This window comes from Lynx rufus, unplaced genomic scaffold (genome assembly GCF_022079265.1).
Source record: "Lynx rufus isolate CCGP_SWC_20201006 ecotype Redwood Valley unplaced genomic scaffold, mLynRuf1.p SCAF_3, whole genome shotgun sequence".
NCBI lineage: Eukaryota > Metazoa > Chordata > Mammalia > Carnivora > Felidae > Lynx > Lynx rufus.
The window spans coordinates 167,890,213-167,913,639 of NW_025814845.1; the positions used below are offsets into that span (position 1 = coordinate 167,890,213).

Sequence of the window (23,427 nt, forward strand, 5' to 3'; positions counted from 1 at the left end):
CAAAATAAACAATTAGGCAGTACTTGCTTCTCTTTCTACCTGTGTGACTTACAGATGGACAAACAGAACGTCTACGCTTTATCCATGCACTCCCTTGTCATCTGGGCTATTAACACCTTCCCTGTCCTTTCAAAATCCGATGCTAAGGGAGCTACTGAGCTGAATGAAAAGCTGATCTGACCCTCAGCACGCGTCTGGATGTTTTCATCTGTAAACAGTAAGAAAGTAGTAGTAAAGTCTGGCTACACTGTACCTCCCTTCGATCAAATCAGGAATTCATTGAGTAAGGAGCCATATAAGAAGTAGCATTCTCTATCCGGCGACTTCCAACCGGGTCAGGTGGATGAAAGGGAAGAGAGAAAGCGTTGCAGTGACTTCTGCTCCTCAGCTCTATGGGATGGACACCAGTCGGGGTGGGTGGTGTGGACAGTTGAGGTCATTCTGAGCCACCAGAGGAAAAAACCTGCAGTCTGTCTGGGCCCTCCTTCTATAAATCAAGAGCCTCGCAAGGCTGCTGGAAAATCGAATCCTCTGTGTTTCATTTTCCAACCTGAAAGCACCGGGGTAGGTCACAGAGACTGCTTCTTTGGAGAAAGCAAGCCCTGCTGTCTGCAGGAAGCTGGCAGGACACCTGTTCCAGCAACCGGCCCCTCCCACCCAGCAGGGGGACTGAGGCCGCAGACCAGCCAAGTCCTGGGCCTGACTCCCAGCTGGGGTGCCTACTGCTCCTCAGAGTAATCATCACCATGGTAACAAAGTAACGATTTGTGAAATTGTCTTTCTCCACTACTCCACCGTAATCTCCAGGAAGTCAAAGCTGTCCACTTCTTCAATCTCTTTATTCCCAGTGGCTGGTGCTCAATTAAAATGTATCAAATGAATGCATGGCCAGATAACGCATCCAACTGTCTTAACCGCCTCCTGGGAACGGAGTGGGGGGATTCCTTGGCACTGACCCCTCCGACATGGTTGAAGTCTCATCTGAACGGTTCCCGTCCATTGCAGAAGCGGGCTGGACCCCAGCAGCCCCACTCTAGTCACATCAATGGACTCCCCGTACAGAATAGATCCCCCAACCAGGGCAAAGAGAGTCGTGATCCTGCCCACTACTCCCATATAGTATCCCTTCCATATTCTCTCCCTTTCCAAACTGCCACACATTTTCCACCCAATTTACACTGTTCAAAGTTTGAGTACATGCTGTCCATTCATTTATTTCACCTAAGATAAATTATAATGCTACTTATTTATTTCATCGAACAGATAAGTGTAATGCGGCTTATTCACGTATGTCACCTGGCAAAGGATTATAAAGGTATTTATACTTTTCAAAGAGTTGTGTGAACACCACCCTGGCCAAGCATCCCGTTCCCAGTTTGTCAGGATGTGCACAAAATTTCACATATTTTGTTCTGTTATCTGCATAAATGCCCTTTTGCTTTCCAGATGCTATGACCTACTTTTCGTTGGGAAAATAGGTCACCCTGGAATGACTTCTTGTGTGCTCCTTGTGGTCGCTGGTAAGCCCTGACCGCATAGAGACTCAATAAACCGAATCACGGAATGTTAACCCCGGACAGGACCTTATACATCCATCCTCTGCCTAACCTCCCTGTGAGCTATGAGACAAACCCAGGACAGCAATAGCTGATGCTCAGCTCAACAGCACAGCGAGGCTAGGGATTCAGAGGCTGTGGACTTCCACCATGGCTCTTTACTCCCTCGCTGGACAGTCTGGCCACCATCTCTCCTCCTGCCACAGAAGGAGGCCACCCAGCTCTCCTGTGGCCATCAGGGAAGCAGGACTAGATTTAGGCTTGGAGATTTAGGCTTTAGGTCAAGACCAGCCTTGACACTGCACAGAGATGGGAACAGACCCCCTTTCTTTCCTCAGTCACCTGTTGTACCCTCTCTCTGGTGGAGGGGGAGGTAGGGCGAAAACTTTCGGCTGGAAAGTTCTCGGACCTTCCTAGAGGCCCCAGATGCGGCTGAGATAAGGCTGCGGCTGAGAGGAAAACCTTGAAGCATTCTGGCAGCTGAGTGTGACTAATAAAAACCTGGACTCCTGGAATTTTAAGAATTCACAGCAGCCTCAGCTCCTGTGGTTAAGAGAAGAAAGAGCTTTTTCAGGTCTCAGTGCCCTTCCAGAAGGATGTGGGAGCGTGGAGGGTAAGGGTACCAGATTCTCTCAGCCCCGTCCTCTTCGTCCCTCTGTTGGCCTCTCCAGACCTCGGGGCTGCCTGCTGTCACAAGGAGAAACTGAGGCTTGGAGGCCAGGCCACACCTAAATCTCACAGCCTGGGGGTTCCCAATCAGTTCTGGTAACCTAACTGCCTTGGCAAAAGAGCCTTTAAAAAATGGGTAGGTAAGAAGGTGGTGTGGGGAGGCGAAGAAAAGGAAACGAGCTGCGTGTTCCCTGATCTCACAACACACGGCCTCAGCCTTGAGCCCTTCTATGAGCACATGACTTAGCAATGTGCAAAACAGCCAGTGTAGAGAGCTTTCCTCAGGAGGGCATCTGGATTTGTAATCTCTTCTTATCTAATGCTTTTTCCAACTTGCCCACTGCCACAGACAGGAAACGAAGCCTCTCAATTTAAGAGCCTCTGAAATCCTGGGAGGTTTAGCTGGGGCTCTGTTTTCTAGGTTGAAAAAAGATCCATTTGCTTGGAACCAACAGTATTTTGCATTTCACAATTTGCTCCTGCTTGCCTCTTTCTGAGAAGGTTTTGGGGACTGTCCGTAGACTCGGGCCGTAGACTCCCTTGCCCTGTGAGAATGCTGTTTTACAGCGAGGTGTCCAGAGACCCAGGAAGGGTCAGTCACTCTGGACACACAGCTGCAGTTCTCAGGCTCCGCCAGACCAGAACTCAAGGGTCCTGACTTGAACTCCGGGGTCTAAAACAGGCTACACAGCAAGATGTGACAGTATAGTCTGTGTCAGCAAACCGGAGAACCGAGACCCCAGACCCCGCCTGGTGAACTTTCTGGATGCAATGAACCAAGGCTGGTGAACCAGTGGTGGGGCTAAGCTCCTGTAGCACTTCATAGTCTGCCAAGTATTTTTGCGGAAATCATCTGATTTTTCTTTCCCCTACATAGTATTTAAAACTACCCTGTAAATGGTGAGTGCATGTGGTGTCATTTTGATGGAGAAACCATCACCACTCTGGGTCACAGACTGTCATAGCTGGAAGGGACTGATTTCAACCAGCTCATCGTAATAAAGAGAATGGACTTGCCCAGGGTTCTGGCTGCTGGCCAATAGGTAGCTCAGGGTCCAAACCTGTGAACTCTCTCTTGGTGGGGTCAGTCATATAAAGGAGGTGTGCTTTCTCCCCTTCTTTAGAAGGGAAATCATGAAGCATCAAAGAGCCCCTGAGGATGCCCCTAGCAGATGTAGGAGTCCACTGGAAACACAGTTAGCTCATTGAGTGAAACTCATCAGCCAGGTCCCTGGGCTTAGTGACTCATGCCTCTGGCATCCCAAAGTGGGATGAACTTGGTCTAGACTGAGGCGCAGTTTTCTTCCACTCTCTGCTTGGGGAATTCCAGTATACTCCAGAGATGGCACGAGCCTGTGAGGGTCATCTCTAATGGTCTGTGATCTGGTCCCAACCTCCAGGAGCCAATGAGGATGCATGTTGTAGAGCCCAACCACACCCTTCACAGCAGGGTGGGAAGAGATGAGGTGGGAAGGGGAGGCAGGTGTCCTCATCAGGTTCATTAGGTCAGTCATTTACCCCAGGGGTCACAAGACACAGACAGAGTGTTAACAGACATTTCACTTTGACCACACTCTACTCTTGGCCACTTTTGAATTTATGGACTCCAAACTGGGGAAGTCAAGGGAGAGCCTTAGGCTCTCACACTTTGATAGGGAAGAGTGAGAGCAGAAAGTCTGCTCTTGCTTTCAAGGTCAAGCTTGTGGGGGACCAGAGAAGAGGCAGGGAGAGAGCCAGAGCACCCAGCACATATACCAGCCGGCATCCCTTGTGTGTGTGTGTGTGTGTGTGTGTGTGTGTGTGTGAGAGAGAGAGAGAGAGAGAGAGCAAGAGAGAGAGAGAGAGAGAGACACCAGTGCACACAATGGTGTGCATTGCCAGCAGCCAGCTGTGGGCACCCCCATCATGGGCTGGGTGTATTTTCATAAAGGCAGAGTTAACAAGGGATCTTAGAACTTGGCAATCACCTCATCCTGCTTCCTTCCCAGTGTAGGAATCTGGCTGCAACATTCCTGGCAGGAGGTCATCCCGTTCCTGCTGAATTACTCTAGTGACCAGGAGCTTGCTACTAACAGGGTAGCCCCATCCACTGTGGGTGGGGTAGTCTTAAGTGTTACAGAGTTTTCACCCTGAGCTGAAATCTACATCCCATCCATTACCTTCTTATCCATCTTGGTTCTGGGCTAGAAGAAAGCACCATCTTCTCCATGGTAACATTTCAAATATTTAAAGAGAGCCCACATGTCCCCCCTCCTCTCTTTTCTTGACACAGTATCTTCACTTCGTCATATGACATGGTTTCCAGATCCTGCTGGCCTGTCCCCTGGGTGACCTAGCTAAGAGATGCCCCCAGAACTGAACCCTGTACTTGGTTCTTGATCCAAAACAACAGAGTTTAAGGGAAGAATTCCATCAGCGCATCAGTGTACGTTTACTTTTTTTTTTTTTTCTTTTTTACCAGCCATATCATAGCCTTGGCTTGTACTAAGCTTCAGTCAGCCAGTCCCCTTCAGGGATTTTAAAGATATAGTCAAGGCTTTCTAGTCACTCTCCCTGGCTTTCACTCTGTGGCTGATTTTTTCCCATGAACCTTGCTATAGGATCTTAAATTCATCCCGAATATATTACAGTTTGGGCCTTTTATCTCAACTTACTGAGGTTTTACTGAATCTCATTCAATCATGTCATATTCCAGCAACTCCCCCCCCCCCCCCAGTTTTGGGTCCCCTATAACTTTTATCAGTGCACATTTTACTCTCCATGTAAATTTCCGCTGTAGGAGAGGCAGGAGCAAGGCCCCAGAAAATACCGCTGTGTTCACGCTGATTAGCCCACAGTTCTCCCAGGCACCATTAGTCATCACATTGTGACCCCACCTAACTGCACATTCACCAGCCTACACTTCTTCCTCTCATCCACAAATGTTTAATAGGGGACATTTCTTTAGCCAAGAGGAATGATTCCATGACTTCAGCTACTGACACAGGCTATTACACGAGGTACTTCAGAGAAACTTCTCAGCATCCCACAAATACCCCCTGTAAGGTGGGCCGGGCAGCTCCCTACCCATCAGGCCAGCTCTGACAGTAAACATGAGCTTTAGCTACAAAGTCTTAGATGCAGTGGTAACTCTCAAAGATTCTCCTCAGACATCTTGAGATGTGGGCCCTTTCACGACCTACGTTCAGCCGGTATCAGAAGGAAGAGGTTACAGGGGGCTGCTCATCAGTTGAAAGTTTCCTCAGTGTCTGTGGCTGGACAAGAAAGCTCCCAGTCTGGCTCGTGGTAACCAGCCTGATTGTACGACAGCAAGAGGGAGGACTTCTAGGAAGATGGAAAGTGTGGAACGCTTCAAACCAGTCATTCCCCAGGTAGTCCTCTCTAGGTTACTATAAACTTATTTAGGGTCTAGGTTCCCTGCCTCGGAATGATCCTTGGGGCTTTTTAAAGGCATGCATCTCGTCTTCTCAGGCTGTAAGGGCAGGAGGACAAGGGCCATGTTTTCTTTCCCTAAGGGTATGTATGGCAGACCATGCTGTGTGTGCACCAGGCACCCAACGAATGTCCAGAATAAAGGTAGGTACTGAGCTTTTGTGATGGACTCTTAGTGCTTCCAAAATAAAAAAGTACTCCTTAATATATTTTGGGGGTTCACTTCTCTGCCTATTCTACCCAGTCAAGTTTCTGCTTTCTCTGCGAGCCAGTTTCAACAGACACTTCTCTGTTGGAGTGCCACTCGTAGAGATCTTTTCCCGAATCGTTTTTTTCTAGTGGCAGATGAGTCTTTTCATTCCCCAACCCCAAACCCACTGACATTTTGGCTCACCTTCTTTTTATTCAAGCTATCAATGACTTTCTTATGCCCAGAAGCCCGGATCTTCATTTGGCAATCCAAATGTATTATCCTGAGGTTCTTGGCTAAACAGAAGCCCATGAAAGATGTTATAGGGGCCCCTGGGTGGCTCGGTTGGTTAAGCATCCAACTTCAGCTCAGGTCATGATCTCACGGCTCGTGAGTTCAAGCCCTGCGTCAGGCTCTGTGCTGACAGCTCAGAGCCCGGAGCCTGCTTCGGATTCTGTGTCTCCCTCTCTCTCTCTGCCCCTCCCCTGCTCACGCTCTGTCTCTGTCTCTCAAAAGTGAATAAATGTTAAAAAAGATAAAACTAACATAAAGATGTTATCAATAAAATAAAGATGTTATAAATAAGCTCATATATCTATTAAGCATCTATTAAGATGCTATGAAGGAATGATTTGCTTCTATGTGCTGCTTATCACTGTTTCCTTTGATGTTTTATCCTGGGAGATTCTTCACTTTGGGGGATCACAATCTTTGGTATGCATTCCTAGGAAGAAGAAAATTGGGGGGTTGGAGACACTGTCCCCATCAGGTTCCTGGCACTATTTCTACTGGATACAACGGTGAATTAGCTATATCCCTTCCCCCCAGGACACATTAGAAAGATGAGCTAGATGTAAGTGGGTGCCAACGATTCCGTATGAGGTAACAAGGAGTGGAGAGGGAAGTGTGAAACTAGGCTGGATGAGCCCATCCTCCAAATCAGAGACTTCACAGCAAAGCGAAGTTGCCATTGGTAACTGGGACACTAAAGCACGTCTACTCCTCAACAATCGCTTCTGCTTCTCCCGGATAAAACAGCGGCATGTGAAGAGGGTCACATCCTCCTCTGGTCTGATCCTGCCAGCTGAGAGAAAGCTGGAAATCCTTTTGCTATACCGCAGGCTTGGACGAGTTCCCAGTGGACTCAGTGTGTTCTAGGAACATATGAGAAAAGAGCAGGACGGGATGACTCATGAGAGGAAAATGTAAAGACCACAGTCTGGGTAGAACTTCCTCCGGAGCCCAAATAGGGCAATTTCAAGTTGCCTTTCTTCAGCGTGGGTCCTGGGGTCAGCTAGAGGCTAAAGCACAGGGAAGGATCCTTGGCCTGGATTCATGGCAGATCCCAGAGTGCCCTGCGGGTGACGTCCACCACGTCCCTGAGGAGGCTGCCCACTCCTCCCGCCCTCAGCCCCACACACCTTGCACATAAGGACAGTGCCATAAACGTTTACTGATTTTGTTGTTTGGGTGGAGAACTTGTTGAAAAGCTAACTTTGAAATTTAGCCATAAGTGTAGGAGGGTCACAAGTCCTTTGCCATTTCCAAAGGCTGACTTGGGTCAGGCTGGCAACATCAGAATCATCTGAGAGAGCTTTAAAAACTAGTCTCCTCCCCTAGTGGGAGATTCTGATTCAGGAGGTCTGGGGTGAGGCCCCAGTATCTGCATTTTAAAAGTGATTCTGACCCCCAGCTAGATTTGGAAACAATGGCCCTTTGGTAGCCAGCCTCCGAGATGGCCCCCATAGTCTCCACCTTCTGTACTCACACTCTTGCGTAATCTTCTCCCACACTGTGTACATTGATCTGTGTGACCAACAGGATATAGCAGAAATGATGGTATATTGCTCCCAAGATTAGGTTATGAAAGGTTGTAGCTTCCATGTTTTCTCCCTTTCTCTCTTTCCATTTTGAATCAATCACTCGCTCTGGAGAAGGGCAACCTCCACGTCTTAAGGATACTTAGGCAGCCTATAGAGAGGTTGTGTGCAGAGGATCAGAGGGTTCCAGCTGACAGCCAGAAAGAAACGAAAGCTGGCCAACAGCTGCCTGAGTCAGCTTGGGAGAGGTCACTCCAGCCCCTGGTGACCTCATGAGAGAATCTGATCAGAGTCAACCAGCTAAGCTGCTCATGGATTCCCGACCCTCAGAAACTAAGTGAGCTAACAGAGTCTGTTGTTTGAATCTGCAAAATTTGGAGGGGGGGGGGTGTAATTTGTTACACGGCAACTGATAACTAGTACATTTTCTCAGTGCAAAGGGCAAGCTCCTGGGAAGAGCACAGAAGGGCTTTCATGTGCACCCTTTGTAGCTTCATTTCCCACTACTGTTGGGCAGTACTGAGCTATTTATCCCCAGTTGACGCCTCAGCCCCTCTGTGCCCTTTCCCAAGCCATTCTGGAATGTGTCTGGAATGTCCTTTCCCCACTGACGGTATCCCCTTCCCCAGAAACCCTCTCCTCAACTACCCTGCACCAAACCAGGCTGGCTTGGGTCCCCTCTTTCGTGCTCACACACTCCTCTTGGAATCAGTAGGCAAGAACGGAGTTTCATGGAAGAAGGAAAGTATTCACGTGAGGGGGTCATCAAGAGCACGAGACTTGCCTCTATGTGGTTGACCAACGAATTGTCAAACTTGAAGCCAGGAATCCTTTTGTCACTGCACACCACACCCACGTCTTCTGTGTGCTTGCAGTCGGTGACACCCCAGCCATTGGAGGAGCAAGCTGCGAGGGTGGCCTCTTTGCCAGTGCAGTAGATATTGTCCAACCAGATGGGCCCTGAAGGAAGCAGAGAAGAGAGAGACCAAGCACTGCGTCAAAGGAGGTTTGAGTCTTTGGGGGCACCAACGCCATACACAGGAAGAGAATTTTTCTCTCATTTTGGCAGTTATTGTGGTCATCCATCGATCTTTAGTATGTTTCATATATTGGGTATAGTTCTAGACCATCTGGATTCCCGTTCCAGAGTGGACAGCTGATGTGATCTGGGGATGTGGTAGACTGAATGTGATATGAACAGAAACCAAATTTGAGCCCAGAAGTCACGTGGCGTGGTAGAAAGAGCAGAGATGTTGGATACTAAGCTGGGTTTAATGCTGGCAGAGCCACTTAGCTATATGGCCTTGGTCAAAGCCCCTCTCGTCAGACACCTCAACCGCAGGGCTGTGTATACAGATTAGAGATAATACATGGTGCATGCTTAGTTTATCATTGGCCCGTAGTTACTCAAGCATGGTAACAATAATGACGATGGTGATTTTAGTGATGCTGACTATGGCACAAGCCAGACTCACCTTCCATCCGCAGCGGAGGCTGAACTCTGACCCCTTGGGGAAAATGTAAGCTATCCTGCAACTGAAGGTTTGGGGTTTTTCCAGCATTTTCATACGTATCACCTCCCCTGACTCTTGGGTGCCTCAAGGCATTAGTATTCCCACTGAACCCAGTGAGGTTCACCCCCTGAACCCAGAACCTGGTCCAGCAAGTGCTCTTCTCACTTCCTGATGTTTCCTAGCCAATGAATCCAAGATGGCCCAGCTAGATCAACCCACAGAGCTGCCTCCTCATGTTCCAGAAGTCAGGCGAACAATCTGCCTGGGGGGCCCTATGGAATTCTGCTCACCTCCGTGTCTCTACCTGATCTGCACTAAGTAGAGAATTCAGCATGCAAAGTACTAGAGGGTTGGTCACAATGAGACATCACCTCATACCCACTGGAATGGCTACTACCAAAAGGACAGAAAATAGCAAGTGTCAGCAAAGTGGTGGAGAAGCTGGAACCCTCATGCACTAGTGGTTGGCAAAAATGTAAAATGGTGTGGCCACTATGGAAAACAGTATGGCGGCTCCTCAAGAAATTAAAAATGGGAGGTACTGTCTTCCAGTTATAGAATGAGTAAGTCGTGGGGATGAAAGGCACAGCAGGGAATATAGTCAATGGTATTGTAATAGCACTACACGGTGACAGGTGGTAGCAGCTACATTCCTGGTGAGCATAGTGTAACGCAGAGACTTTTCCAGTCCCTATGTTGTACACCCCAAAACTAATGGAACATTGTGTGTCGGCTACACTTCAATAAATAAATAAATATTTTAAAAATAAAAATGGGATTGCCATGCGATCCAGCAATCCCCACTTCTGGGTATACACCCAAAAGAGCTGAAGGCAGGGTGTCAAAGAGATAGTTGCACACCCACGTGCAATACAGCATTATTCACAATCGTCAAAAGCTGGAAGCAACTCAAGGGTCCATTGACAAATTGTGGTCTATATCCACACTGGGCTATTACTCAGCCCTAAAAAGGAAGGACATTCTAAGACAGGCTGCAACATGGATGGACCTTCAGGACATTACGCTACGTGAAATAAGCCAGTCACAAAATGACAGAAGCTAGATGATTCCACTTAGATGAGGTCCTTAGAGGAGTCAAGTTCATAAAGACAGACAGTAGAATGGAGGTTGCCAGGGGCTGGGAGAGGGGAGAAGGAGGAGCGGTTGTTGAGTAAGGACTGAGTTTCAGTTCTGCAAGTTAAAAAAGCGTTCAGGAGATTGGTCGTACAACAATATGAAGGTACTAACACTACTGAATTGTACACTGAATTGTGATGAAGACGGCATATTTTTATGTGTATTTTATCACAATTAAAAATAATTTTTTAAAGTGCTAGAGGGTTTTCAAATAGTGATTTTCATAAGTACCCTTACAAAATGAAAGGAAACAAAGTCAAATGTCTCCTTTTCCTCATGGCTTCAGGCAGGGCTCTATACTATAAAGGAGCCAGATAACCTGGGCTCAAACTCTCTCTGCCTCGGGCTTGGGCACCACATAACGTGGCCATCTACTTAACCAAACCTGTTTCCCATTTCTAAAGTGGAAACAAGAATCCCCAACAAACAGGTCACCATGGAGATTTGATGAGATAATGTATGTGCCCAGTACGTGCCCAGCCCCCCTTGCCTTCCTCCTTCCAGTAAATCAGAAAAACAGGGAATCCCGCTGTTTCCACGAGGAAAGGAAAACACAGATAAAAACACTCCCATTATAGAGACAAGAATATTGAGGAGAATCTGAGGTTCTTCAAGGTCAGAGAGGATGCGGGGCCAGTCCCTGACTCCGGGGACCTTCTGAAATGTGTTCGCTGTGACGGATGGCTGGTCAGGGCCTGAACCAGAGCACCTCAGACACATTGTGGGGAACAACAAGCTTATTGAAAACATCTGGGCTGAGGTTTTCCAACTGGTTTCTCAATTTGGCCTTGCTTCCCAGCCGTCGAACTCCACGGAAACATATGCTCCCTAATCAGTTGCTGCTTCAGCAACAAACCAATGTTTGTCTTGCTAAGTATTAGCAACGGAAAAGACCGTCCGCGTTTGAAGTGGGGCCTCTTCTTTGGAAATTCGGTGGCAAAGCTGCTGAAGGGACAGAGATGGTGAAAGGGAGCAGGGCCCTTATTCCATCTGTGATAAGAGAAACCACCCCGGCTAAGGGGATGGGAAGCAGGACAGCGCAAAGCTAAAAGAACCATTGGGAACTGCAGAACAGGTGCTCTAGGACCTGCTTTACTTTTTGATAAGGAACATTTGAAATTAGCTCCCTGGGGTGCTAAGGGAACTAACTTCCCTCAAAGAGCTGACCCCAAGAGCTGTTTTCTTTTCTTTTCATTTTTGAGAGAGAGAGAAAGAGAGAGAGAGAGAGAGAATGAGCAGGGGAGGGGCAGAGAAAAGGGGACAGAGGATCTGAAGCGGGCTCTGTGCTGACAGCAGCGAGCCCGATGTAGGGCTCGAACTCACAAACTGTGAGATCATGACCTGAGCTGAGAGTCAGACGCTCAACTAACTGAGCCACCCAGGCATCCCAAAGAGCTACCCTTCACTGTCAATAATCCTACGCTTCACATGTTCTCACCAGTTATTTTTCCGTAGATTGTAGAAGTGTAAATTTCTACGTAGCCTAAGATAGTGTCACCAGGCACGATATCCTAATTTGGCCCGATTCGATAACAGTATGTTTTCTTAACAGTACTTAACAGTATGCTTAATTCCTATCAACTAGACCGTCCTGATCCCCAAGCAGCTAGCCCTGGTTCTGCCTGCCGGGATGAAGGGTGGTTCTGGGCCCAGTTCGAAGCTGCTAGAAAGAGGCCCTTGGATCACAGATGGGGCTCTAACTTTGGGCACAAAAGGCCAGCTGCTCCGGAAGCAAAACTTCATTTTACTCTGTCCATTCATTCACTCTAGCACATGCTCCTCCTGATGAAAGGAGAGGAGATGTAGAAACCAATTAACAGACCATTTGGAAGATAGAGATCACAAATGAAACTCTTTGAATGCCAGAGTATTCCCTGCTGCTTTCAGGGCAATTGCTCAAGTTAGAACCTCTGCTCCCCACCCCCCTCCCCGCTGTGGTCATCTGCTGGCTTTGTCACTCGGATTTGAACAACGGGGTGGGGGCGGGGGCAGTGGAGCGATCAGATCTGATCTCAGGTTTGGAGACTGAAGCAAAGGTCATTGTGACACCCAACCGGAGGGTGGGAAATAGAGCAGCTGTCCCCTCTAGAACCCTCTGAAAGGGTCCATGAGTTCCCTGAGCTCAAAGACACTGTAGGGGAAAAGACCTGTTGACAGTCCAGGCTGGAAAACCTGGGAGGGCCTGGATGCTCTCCTGGGGCTTTGTTACTACTGCCTGCACATCAGGAGCAGGTGACAGGGACGGCCTCGTAAGTGCTCAGCCATGGGTTCCCAATTCACCGACAGAGCTGACTTGCAGGCTAAACTCCTTCCATGGGAGCACACCCCTGGGCGCTGGTCACATCCTCTGATCTCTATGCCAATGACTGCTTGTCAGCTCTTTTTAGTATTCTTCTAAATCAAAATGAATCAATCAGCTAATATTTACCGAGTGCCTACCATGTACCCAGTGCTGAGAATCCAAAATTGATGCTGAAGATATTCAAAGATCTTCATATTCAGGGGTGCCTGGGTGGCTCAGTCGGTTAAGCGTCTAACTTCGGCTCAGGTCATGATCTCACGGTTTGTGAGTTCGAGCCCCATGTCGGGCTCTGTGCTGACAGCTCGGAGCCTGGAGCCTGATTTGGATTCTGTGTCTCCCTCTCTTTCTGCCTCTCCCCAGCTTGTGTTCTCTCTCTCTCTCTCTCTCTCTCTCTCTCATGATGTAAAAATCAAGTGCCACTTTACGCAGACAACATAATCCCCAAGGCTGGGAGACATGACAGATCACAATTTTTTTTTTTTTAACATTTGTTTCTCCCTTTCTTTTTGATATTTCTCCTTTCCTGAGCCCTGCTGGTTTCAATATCCACACAGATGACCCTTCCAGGACTCTTTGGCATCTTGTGACTAAAGCTTCTCTCCCCACTGCCTTTCCTCCGCCCTACATCAGCCACTCTCCCATGGTTGCAGTCTAGACCTTGTCATCACCAACAATGGCACCCCTCCCCAATGTCCATTTCAACCCTTCTGCTGTGCTTCCGCATCTCTACCCATCCCCAAAGATGTTTCTAGCACCCTCCTTCTTGTATTGCAGTCTCTACCCTGACCCATTACAGCCTTCCACACAAGTCCCCCAAGTAGTACCGTTCTATTCACCCAGCCCGGATTCCAGGCACCATGGTTTTAACTGCTCCTTCACACATTCCCTCTGCTCTCTTTAACTCTTTTCCCTTCGTCCCCCTTGGGTGGCGAAGTCTGAGCCAGGTTAACCCACCTCCTGGCAACCCCATGCCTACTTCTGGTCAGGTGAACTTGGGATGGGAAAAAAAACCACATCCATCTAATCTGATGACAGGTAAACCTTAAGTCTGGGTAGAAATAAAATAAAGTTGTCACTGAAAAAACCCCACAGCCCTGAAAAGTATTTGTTATAAAAGACCTAGGCTTAAGAGCCTGGGATTGAAAACACAAACCTGACGTTACCTCTGGATTACTCGGCCAGCAGAATACATGGCAATGTACAAGTATGGAGACATGTCCAAAGGTTTGAAAAGAGGACAGCATTTGCCAACTCGTCTTTGCTACTTTAATCTCGGCACCGCTAGGGAACCCGGAGGTAGCTTCAAGAACAGTTTACTCTAAGTGTGGTCTCTTGGTCTGGTTATTTCCACAGAACATACTCAATTTCATGGAGGTAAGATACATATGAGATGGGTTTCCTTTTTCCTGTCATTGCTAGAGTAACAGAAAGCAAGGGTTGAAAGGGATCATCACAATGATCTATTTCCATGACTACCAAACATGGATATATATACAACCACTTGGGAGGCTTCCAAAAGTTAGAGTCCTAGACTCTAGCCCCGACCTTAACTGAGAATATTATGGGTTAGCTCCCCAGCTCCGTGGACCCAGCTCAGGGTTCTGGACTCCAACACCTGCTCTCCCTCAAAGCTTTTACCAAAACATCTTTTTTTCCCCAAAAAATATTTTGATTTGATCTTGACAAGGGAAGAAAGGGTAGGCCAACCAAAGCGAAAAACCCAAAGCAACTCTGTTCCTATCACGGACAAGCCCAGAACAGCGTATTAGTGTTAACAACGGGAATGCTATGTGAGCCGCATGGTGGGGAGAGGCAGGGAACGCGAGCCTATAGGTGGCCTTTGTGAGAAAAAGCAAAAGGCACCCCTGCAAGGGGGCGACTGGGAGAAAGGCACCACCTCCCCTGGCGGATGCGGCCCCCAGGCAGGGCACACAGAGCCCTGGGTACAGCCTGATATCAGCCCTCACCTAGGGTCACCAACTGGTCTGCTTTGGCCAAGGGGAGGCATTTCCTGGATGGCAGGCTTCATGTGCTAAAACCAGGAAAGTCCAAAGCAGGCTGGTTGGTCACTGTGCCCTTTCCCAGCACCTGTCTGCTCCCACCTTCCCGTGCAGACGTAGGAGGCTATCCAGCCGAAGTATCACCAGGAATTCACACTTGACAGCAATTGCAGCCTCCTTTACCAGGTTAACTGTGCAAAAGGGGACCGTTCCTGGGCTTTCCAGGGACACCAGCACTCAGTTCCAAAGCATAGAGCCTTTACCTTCCCCTTTGCCGTAGGAGGAGCTGGCGGTCCAGGACTTGGCCTCCACATATCCCAACTCCCGGCAGACGACATGGGCCGCGTGGATGGAGAAGTCGTCGTCACACACGGTGCCCCACTGGCCATTGTAGTACACCTCCACCCGCCCCTCGCTGTGCTTCCTCTTCTGGCCTGCCAGGCGTAGCTGGATCTTGGCGACGTCCGAGGGCACCTGAGGCCGGTGGTACTCGGGGGCCGGCTGCTGGAAGTACTCAGGGTAGTGCGGCCAGTTCTCGTATTGCGCCAGGCTCAGGGACAGGAGCAGCGAGAGCACGGCCAGACAGCTGGCAAGGCGCCAGACTCCGCGCCTCTCCATCCCTGTCCTCTGGCTGGAGGACCTGACCGAGGGGGTGCTGGGTGGTGAGGGGCGGCAGGCAGGAGTGTCCTGGAAGACAGGGAGGAATGCAGGTTATAGGGATCTACAGAACGTCCGGCGAGTTCCTTACTCCTTTGCTTAGTATTTGAAGCTCTTGACATTCTGGACCCCGACCCCTGTCTTCTCCCACCTTACACTTCAGCCGACAGGTCTGTGAATTCTCACCTGTTCTGCTCATCTACCATTCCATATCTTTGAAATGTGTGTGTGTGAGTGTGTGTGTGTGCGTGTGTGTGTGTGTGTGTGTGTTTTCAGTACGGTTCCTGGCAGGAACCAGAGCACATTCAAACTTAATTTGAGCAGAGTTTTAAAAAAAGACCATCTCAGACACGAGCTTTGAGCAGAGCTCAGAGGAACAAACAAAAGATAACATAGTGCTCTGGGCTGGCAATAGAGGCAAGACCCTTCCGGCTCCAGCTTGAGGGGTTGGGGAGGGAGTGACAGGACCAGAGAGCATGGCCAAGCTGAGCGGGTCGCCTGTTTGGAGCTGTGGCTTCAGTGCAGGGTCTTAGAGCCAAACCACAGCAACAGGAGCAGGAAGAATAAAAATGCCTGACCTCACTCTCTTCTGTCTTCTGCTCTCTTTCCAGTGTCTCCTATTGGGCAAGCTCACCCTGCAGGATGAGGCCAAGCCCCGGGGAGGGGGGGACGGGGGGTGCAGTCTGTATGGGTTGATCTCCTGGGGCAGAGGGGATGGTGGGGAGAGAGGGCAGCAGTAGACAGGGCAATCAGAGGGCATCCAGCACACTCTTCCTCTTTCTCCCCACCTCTGTACAGCTCGTTCCCCAGGGCCCAGACCAGTTCCCGCCTCCTTTATGCAACATCCCTACTGAAGCGGCCTCTGTGGCTCTCTCCTTCCAAGGTGGGCTCATTATCTAGACATTCTTCTCAACCTTTCCAGACACTTCCATGTCCCCAGGTAGGTTACAAACTTCTCGAGGGCAGGAATTGTAGCTCGTTCTTCTTTGGTTCCTCCAGAGTAAACATTACAGGTTCATGGACACGTTTATTGCATGAGAGGGTGATCTGGTTCCAGGGACTGAGCCACTGGTGAGGCATGGCGCTTAAGCGCACTGCATGGGGGGGGGGGCCCTGGGTGTGTTTTCCGGGTGTTCCCGTGTGCGATGTCCTCCCTCCTTCGGGACGTTAGCTCAGCTGGACGGAAATGGCCTCTTCCAGGTACAGAGAACACCAGGAGAAACACCAGCATAACATGGGCTGTTCTCTCTGCACACCCATCTGAGCCTTCCTATGGCTCTGCTCTCAGGCTCCGGGCCTTCAGACACACCGGCACGCTGCCCACCCACACCTCAGATCTCATTACAGCTCATACTCTGGACTGCAGTCCGGCGAGGCTGCTCAGCGAGGAGGTCAGGAGCAAAGTCTCCTTAAACAGCCTTCACGCAGGGCCTGTCCTTAGCTGAGCTATGGTTTCTGCAAGCAGAAGCCTCAGGCAGCAGTCCTGACGCCAGTGACGTCCTGGTGACAGGTCCGTCCTTTTGCATGGTTTCTCTCCCTGAGGGGTGCTGGGGGGCCGAGTCTAGTCTGCTCTTAGCACAGAGGGGAGGCAGACAGGAGAGGGCTGAGCGGCCCGTGATCAGGTGAGGGAAGACTGGACAGCAGAGGAGCGGGGAGCACGGACTCTAGAGCCAGATGATTTGCATTTGAATCCTCACTCTGACACCTACCAGCTGTGCAGCCTTGGGCAAATACTTAACTTCTCCGTGCCTCTCTGTGCTTCCTACCTATAAAATGGGGATAATACTATGTAGCTCACAGAAATGTTACGGAGATTGAATGAGTGGCACATATTGTAAGTGCGGCAGGAGCATTTGCTAAATAAAAAATGTAAATTCTCACAATTGTGGTCACCGTAGCCCAGTGGAGCCTACCTCTAAGAATCCTACAGGGAGGGCTATAGCAAGAGATAACCACGTAGATCATGTGTCTCAGTGTTTCCATAATTCAGAGACAGGAACCACTAGCTTAAAAGGACTGCAGGTATGTTTCACAGGAGAGGAAGTAGTCTTGGAATATGGGGCCCCAGAAGGAAAACCAGGACTAGTACGTGGAAGCCAGAAGTATAATACTTTCTATTTTAATCAGGTACAGAGGGTTAGGCTAATTGTGTTCAGTTCATGGCACGTCACCATCAAGGAAGGACCAGATAACTGCCCAGAGCTGCCCAGGGGGGATGATCTAACTTGGAGAGGCTGCCGGGATGGCCAGGCAGTGCCCAGTGCCCCGTAGCGGGTGCGGGGCCACTGTTAGGGAGACAAGCCAGTTCGGGTTACACTGGAGATCCATTTGCCATCATCCTGTGAGTCACAAACAAGGTTGGAAAGTCGCAGGGGTTCCTGCAATGGCCCCCTTCAGACCACTGCCAGCAACGTGGCTCTGAAGGGAAGCATCCTCGCCTCCTGTGCCCCGGCCACGCTTCGTTCCCGTTGTTGCACAATTGCATCCACAAGCTCCACTGAACCTCGCTACAACCGTGGGGCGTGGTGAGGGAGGCAGAGATTATGATTCTATTACGAGGGAGAAAAATCAAGAACCAGGGAGGACTGAGGACTTTATCGGAGTTGCCCCTTAGGGCAGGCAAAGCCAGAAATAGCCACTCCCAAGCTACCAAGACATCAACGATCCACCAGCACATGTAAGAAATGCCCAAATTCTGCCTGCCCCGTAGAAGCCGCACATAGCAGCTACAATCGGCACATAGCTACACTCTTGGCTTCAGTTCCAATTACCCCTCTCTCCCTGCCCTCGCTCCAGACTTTCACATGTCACCTGTCCGATCACAGCAGCCTATACTTGGTTTAAGTTTTACACATCACTGTGTCCCCATCCTCTCTCGCTCCCCTTCCCTCCAAAGAGTATGTGTCACAGCCCCTTCCATTCTTCAAGGGAACCTTCCCAGATGCCCCTGTGGGGGCCAAGGGCAGGCCACTCCAAGATGGGCCACCTTAGCATGAAGATTATTTTTGAGTTCAAAGCAATCAAAACCTAGCAGATTCAGGAAAAGCTCTTCCCCTCCCCTTTAACTGCCTAAAAAATATTTAGATGGAGAACCTGCTCCAGGAAGAGAGCTGTCACCATAGAAAACTACATTATGATGTGAACCAGGTGTGGTAGACAGGGAGGAACCTAGCAAGGCCTGTTTGATCAAAGTCCTGTGTGTCCCATTGTTTCTGAGTTGGCCTGAGTGCTCCCCCCACCCCTGCCCCCTCCGCCCCGCCCCTGCAAACATTGTTTATCAAACATTTACTCTTTATCATCTTCCCGTGAACTGCATTCTTCCCTTTGAAGTCCCAGACCCCTACCCCCTTCCTTTACTTCATGAAGACAAATGTAACTCCTTTTGCCTGTCCTTGGAATTTCCATGTCTGTGTAGATTCCCCATATGTATGAAATTAAATTTGATTTTCTCCCGTTAATCTGTCAGGTGCCAATGTGTCAGGTGCCCAGCTAGAAGGGCCCTAAAGGGCGCAGGAAATTCTTCCTCTAATCAGAATGAATGTGTCTTCTGATTTCCTTTCAAATAGTATTTTGCTTGTGCTTTACACAATTAACCTTCCCAGGGCTAGTTAATTCCTTACAGGTGCACTTTTCCCAGGCAAACCAACCAATCCAGAGCCACGCCCCCCCCCAACTACCTCCTTACCCAAATCTCATACGATCTTAGGATCCCCTCTGGGGCATTATCCCCCTGCCCTAATCACCCCAGTGCCAGGTACCAGACAACTAGAGACAGCTCCTAATGCCCCAAAGTGAGCCGATATTATTCAATTGGCTGGTCCTCAAGTTACTTAGCCTGCTTCTTTAGCCTCATCCATTCCTTCCTGGGGCAGTCATAGCCCTCAGTTTCCCCTCACTCCCTCTGCCTTTGACCGACCCTGGTGCTTCTGCATGTGGTCCCCCGTGGTGTGCCTTGTTTCCTGTTTCTAGGAATCAATGAGTATAAACTTCTTCCTTCAAACCACCTGTGTGTCCTAACATACCTGATTCAAATGGGGTAAACCCCATGATTATCCTCAGGAGGAAAATGATGCACAGAGAAGTTTGGCAAGTCACCCAAGGTTGCACTGATGGTACGATGTGCAAGCCAGGCTCTGAATATGGGCAACAGACTGACACAGGCTATGCCCTCCCCCCACCAGGCTTTACTACCTCTAGCAGCCCACCCCAGTCCAGGATTTGCCTGTCTCCCCTACCCCCCACCACCAGGCTCCCCCTCACGGGAGAGCTTCAGGTGCCCCTAGATCATCTATTCATGTCTCAGAAAGAAATGAAAAGAATATGTGGCCCTGAAATTTTTAAAAAGAAATCTTACTCTCTGGATGTGTATATCTATAAACTGTTCCACCCAGCTTCTTGGATTCTCCAATCTGTGGGAATGGCCAGCGTTCAACTCCTAAATCTTTCCTAGAAAAGTGCTCCTGAATTTTTTTGCTTCTTCTGTGGGGCCTTCTGCTTCTTACTCTGGGGGATTATAAAGAATTAGACCCAGATGCTTCTCTCTTCTTTTAGAAATAACTTTTATGCTTTTTTTCTTCCTTATTATAAATGTTATACAAGCTAATGATAAAAATCTGGGTAACGCAAACAAGTAAAAGGAAGAAAATAATTCACAATATCACTGTCAGAGGTAAATATTATCAACATGGGGGTATATATCCCTCCAGCCTTTTTTTCTGTACATACATATATCCTTTCAAAACACGGGGATAATTTTCTACATACTTATCTGCAAACTGCTTTTCACATTTAACAGTATGTTGCGAATATTATGCCACCTTGACTATTCTTTTACAAGATTGTTTTTATTAATACATGATAAAATTGGATAATCTTATCACAGAATTTTTTACTGCTATAAATATTATTGACATGAATATCCTTGGAGCTAAAACTTTGCACAATCTTGGGATCAATTCCAAAAAGTAAAACCGCTGGGTCAAAGAGCTGGTAAAAAGTCAATACTTTTGCAAAACTAGAAGACCGTCCGGCAAGACTGTCAATTTATACATCGGCCAGTAGTATGTAGATTTCCCCACAAATTCAAAATTCTAGCTAAGGCCATGTTTTCAAACTTTTCTGTATCTGAGAAGCTGGAAAGGGTATTTTGTTTTAACTAGCATTTTTGTTACTAGTGAGGTTGAGCCCCCCACTCCTTGCTATTGGCCACCTGCATTCCTTCGTTCCTTCCTTCCTTCGTTCGTTCCTTCCTTCCTCCTTCCCTCCCTTCTTCCTTCCTTCCTTCCTCCCTCCCTCCCTTCTTCCTTCCTTCCTTCCTTCCTTCCTTCCTTCCTTCCTTCCTTCCTTCCTTCCTTCCTTCCCCTTCCTTCCTTCCTCCCTCCCTCCCTCCCTTCCTCCCTCCCTCCTTTCTGAAATTATCTCTTCATGCTTTCTCTCCTGAATGTTCCTTTCCATGATTGCTTTGTAAAATCCATTTTTCTCCCTGGCATCCAAACAACCCTCAGGAGGGAAAAACTACCAGGTGGAAACCAACGTCCAAAGCAAAGCTTGGGTGGGTGGAGAGCAAAATGCCCTGTGGTCGCTCCTCACCGCTGCTTCACTGCCACCCAGTTCAGGCCTCGCCTGCTCTACCCAACAGCCCTGCACTTGAGCTTGGGTTCAGCCCCTCCTCGGCCTGAGGCCCCGGCTGCCTGGAGCAAGGTGGCCTGCAGGGAATCTGTCCAGGGTGGTCCCACGGTTTCTGAAAGGCTGCGCTGTACAGAGACGCTGATGACCCAGGGAGACCCGAGCCCCGCCCTGCAGGGCCAGAAAGGGGGAGGTTCCAGACCCAGCTGCGGGGCGGGGCCCGGGGCGGTGGTGCTCATTGCCCCAGCGCCGGGGCGGGCGGTCCTCCCGGCCCATCAGGGACCCGGGGCGCTGAAGTCCTTGGGTAAGCCCCAGGGGGCTCGGGTCACGCGGGCGTTCGGGGGACCAGCGTCCCCGAGGCGGGGGAGGGGGGGGGGCGGGCGCTGACCCGGCGGCCTGGACTTCCGGGCCCCGTTGCCTCCCTCGGGCCTTTTCAGGAACCAGGCCGGGTGAGGACGGATTGGGCAGGGCAGTGCCAGGCTCCGTGGGAGCGGGTGTCCCCTTTCTGCTCGCGCCCGCGTGGGTGATCTGGCACTCGACCGGCCCCCAGGCTTAGCGCGGTCCCTGGCATACGTTAGTCCCTTATTTTAAAAGATTTGGATAAGGACAGGGTACAGCTGGCTCAGGGTAGACCCATCCTCATTCCTGGAAGGTGGGGTGGGGGTGGGGGGCGGTGCAGAAGAGGCCAGGCAAACCGCAGGCCTCGCAGATGGTGGGTAAGTGTCGCAGTTTTACTTGTAAACAACAGACCTGCCATGGGGCAGACGTTCTGAGGTTATAGCTGGGTTGGCACAGTGGGAGTGCTCTATTACCCCTAGCAAACCATTTCCCCTTCTTCAGTGTTTCTCTCTGTAAAATATATACATCGTTCAGACCTGTGAGAAAATATATTCAGCCAATGAAAACAGGGGCAAAGCAGAGGAAAACTGGATTAGGTCATCCTCACTTTTCCCTGGGAGGTGGGAGCCCCATCGTGGCCCAAGCTGCCTTCCCCAGTCCTGGCTTTCTCATACAAAGCGACTGCTCTCATCTGCTGTAGGTGCCTTGTGTGAATTTTCTGCTGTGAGAATAGAGGGGAGGGGTGACCGACAGCGGCCAAACCTCAAACAAGAAAGACTCCCTCAACTTTCTGCCATTACCGTAAATAATGACTTGTATTGCATACATGCTCCTTCCAGAAAGGATCATTAGAGCAGGGGAAAATGTCATTTTTTTTAACTGAACAATTGCAGGGTTTGGGACTGAACTTTGGTACAGTAAAGCTCCCTCTGTGGATTTATCCTCTCAGAGGAGGTGACGATAAATTAGAGTGCAGAAAAACACCCCGTCCCTTCTGTTCTTGCAAGAATGGAGGGACAGTCTGTATGACCTCCTAGTTCCTGTGCCCTACCTCCTTATTCGGCTCCTTTCAGTTCATAGAATCTGTATAAATGAAAAGTACTATCATACTTACTGAGTATTTAACTGAGCACCTATTTATTTTTTTAAATATAATTTATTGTCAAGTTGGCTAATATACAGTGTATACAGTGTGCTCTTGGTTTGGGGGGTAGATTCCCGTGATCCATAGCTTGCATATAACACCCAGTGTTGAGCACCCATTTTGTTTTTTATTTATTTATTTATTTATTTATTTAAAAAAAATTTTTTTTCAATGTTTATTTATTTTTTTGGGGACAGACAGAGACAGAGCATGAACGGGGGAGGGGCAGAGAGAGAGGGAGACACAGAATCGGAAACAGGCTCCAGGCTCTGAGCCATCAGCCCAGAGCCTGACGCGGGGCTCGAACTCACGGACCACGAGATCGTGACCTGGCTGAAGTCGGACGCTTAACCGACTGCGCCACCCAGGCGCCCCTGAGCACCCATTTTGTACCCAGTATGGAGCTAGCTGCTGTGGGAGAGACCGAAGAAACGGAAGGTGCTCACATTCTTGTGGGATTGGTCCTATCTCCCCATCTAGAATGTAAATTCTGTTCTCATTTTTCTCCCATTGTCTCTTGGGCTGGTCCCATCTCTCTGGAATGGGAGAATTATAAGAAGAGAATGTACTCAAGTTTTAAATAGTTGGGCCCAGACTATGGGAGCATTAAGACTTATGGGTTTAGGGGTGGGACCTGGGTGGCTCAGTTGGTTAAGCATCCGACTTTCAGCTGAGTTCATGATCTCACAGTTCATGGGTTGGAGCCCTGCGCTGGGCCCTGTGCTGATAGCTCTGAACCCAGAGCCTGCTTCGGATTTTGTGTCTCCTTCTCTCTCTACCCCTCATGCTCTTTCTCTCTCTCAAAAATAAACATTAAAAAAAGAGTTATGGATGTATGGATACAAGAGGTCTGTGTGAGTTCGAACAAAATCAGAGAAGGGTTTTGCCAGAAAGGACCATGCAGGGCCATTTGAAAGGGGAAGGCCATGTCGGGGGTCACCTGGCTAAGGGAGCAAGCGCAGCGGATAATTTATATCTCCTGGTTCCCAAATCCAGGACTCCTCCCACTTCAGTACAAAGGTCAGGAGAGGCTAGGGGAGGA

The 23,427-nt window shown here is 49.3% G+C and overlaps 1 protein-coding gene across 2 annotated transcripts in view; it reads right to left on the reverse strand.

Moving 5' to 3' along the window:
• Window positions 1-15,238, reverse strand: part of LOXL2 (lysyl oxidase like 2) — a 63,511-nt gene extending 48,273 nt beyond the window's left edge. For both annotated transcript variants that reach the window (XM_047091420.1, XM_047091419.1), the window contains exons 1-2: window positions 14,884-15,238; window positions 8,452-8,627 (exon numbers count right to left, since the gene is read on the reverse strand). In XM_047091420.1, the coding sequence (XP_046947376.1) occupies window positions 8,452-8,627; window positions 14,884-15,238 (531 nt within the window). The remainder of the gene's footprint in view (window positions 1-8,451; window positions 8,628-14,883) is intronic.
• Between the last annotated feature and the right edge of the window lie 8,189 nt (window positions 15,239-23,427).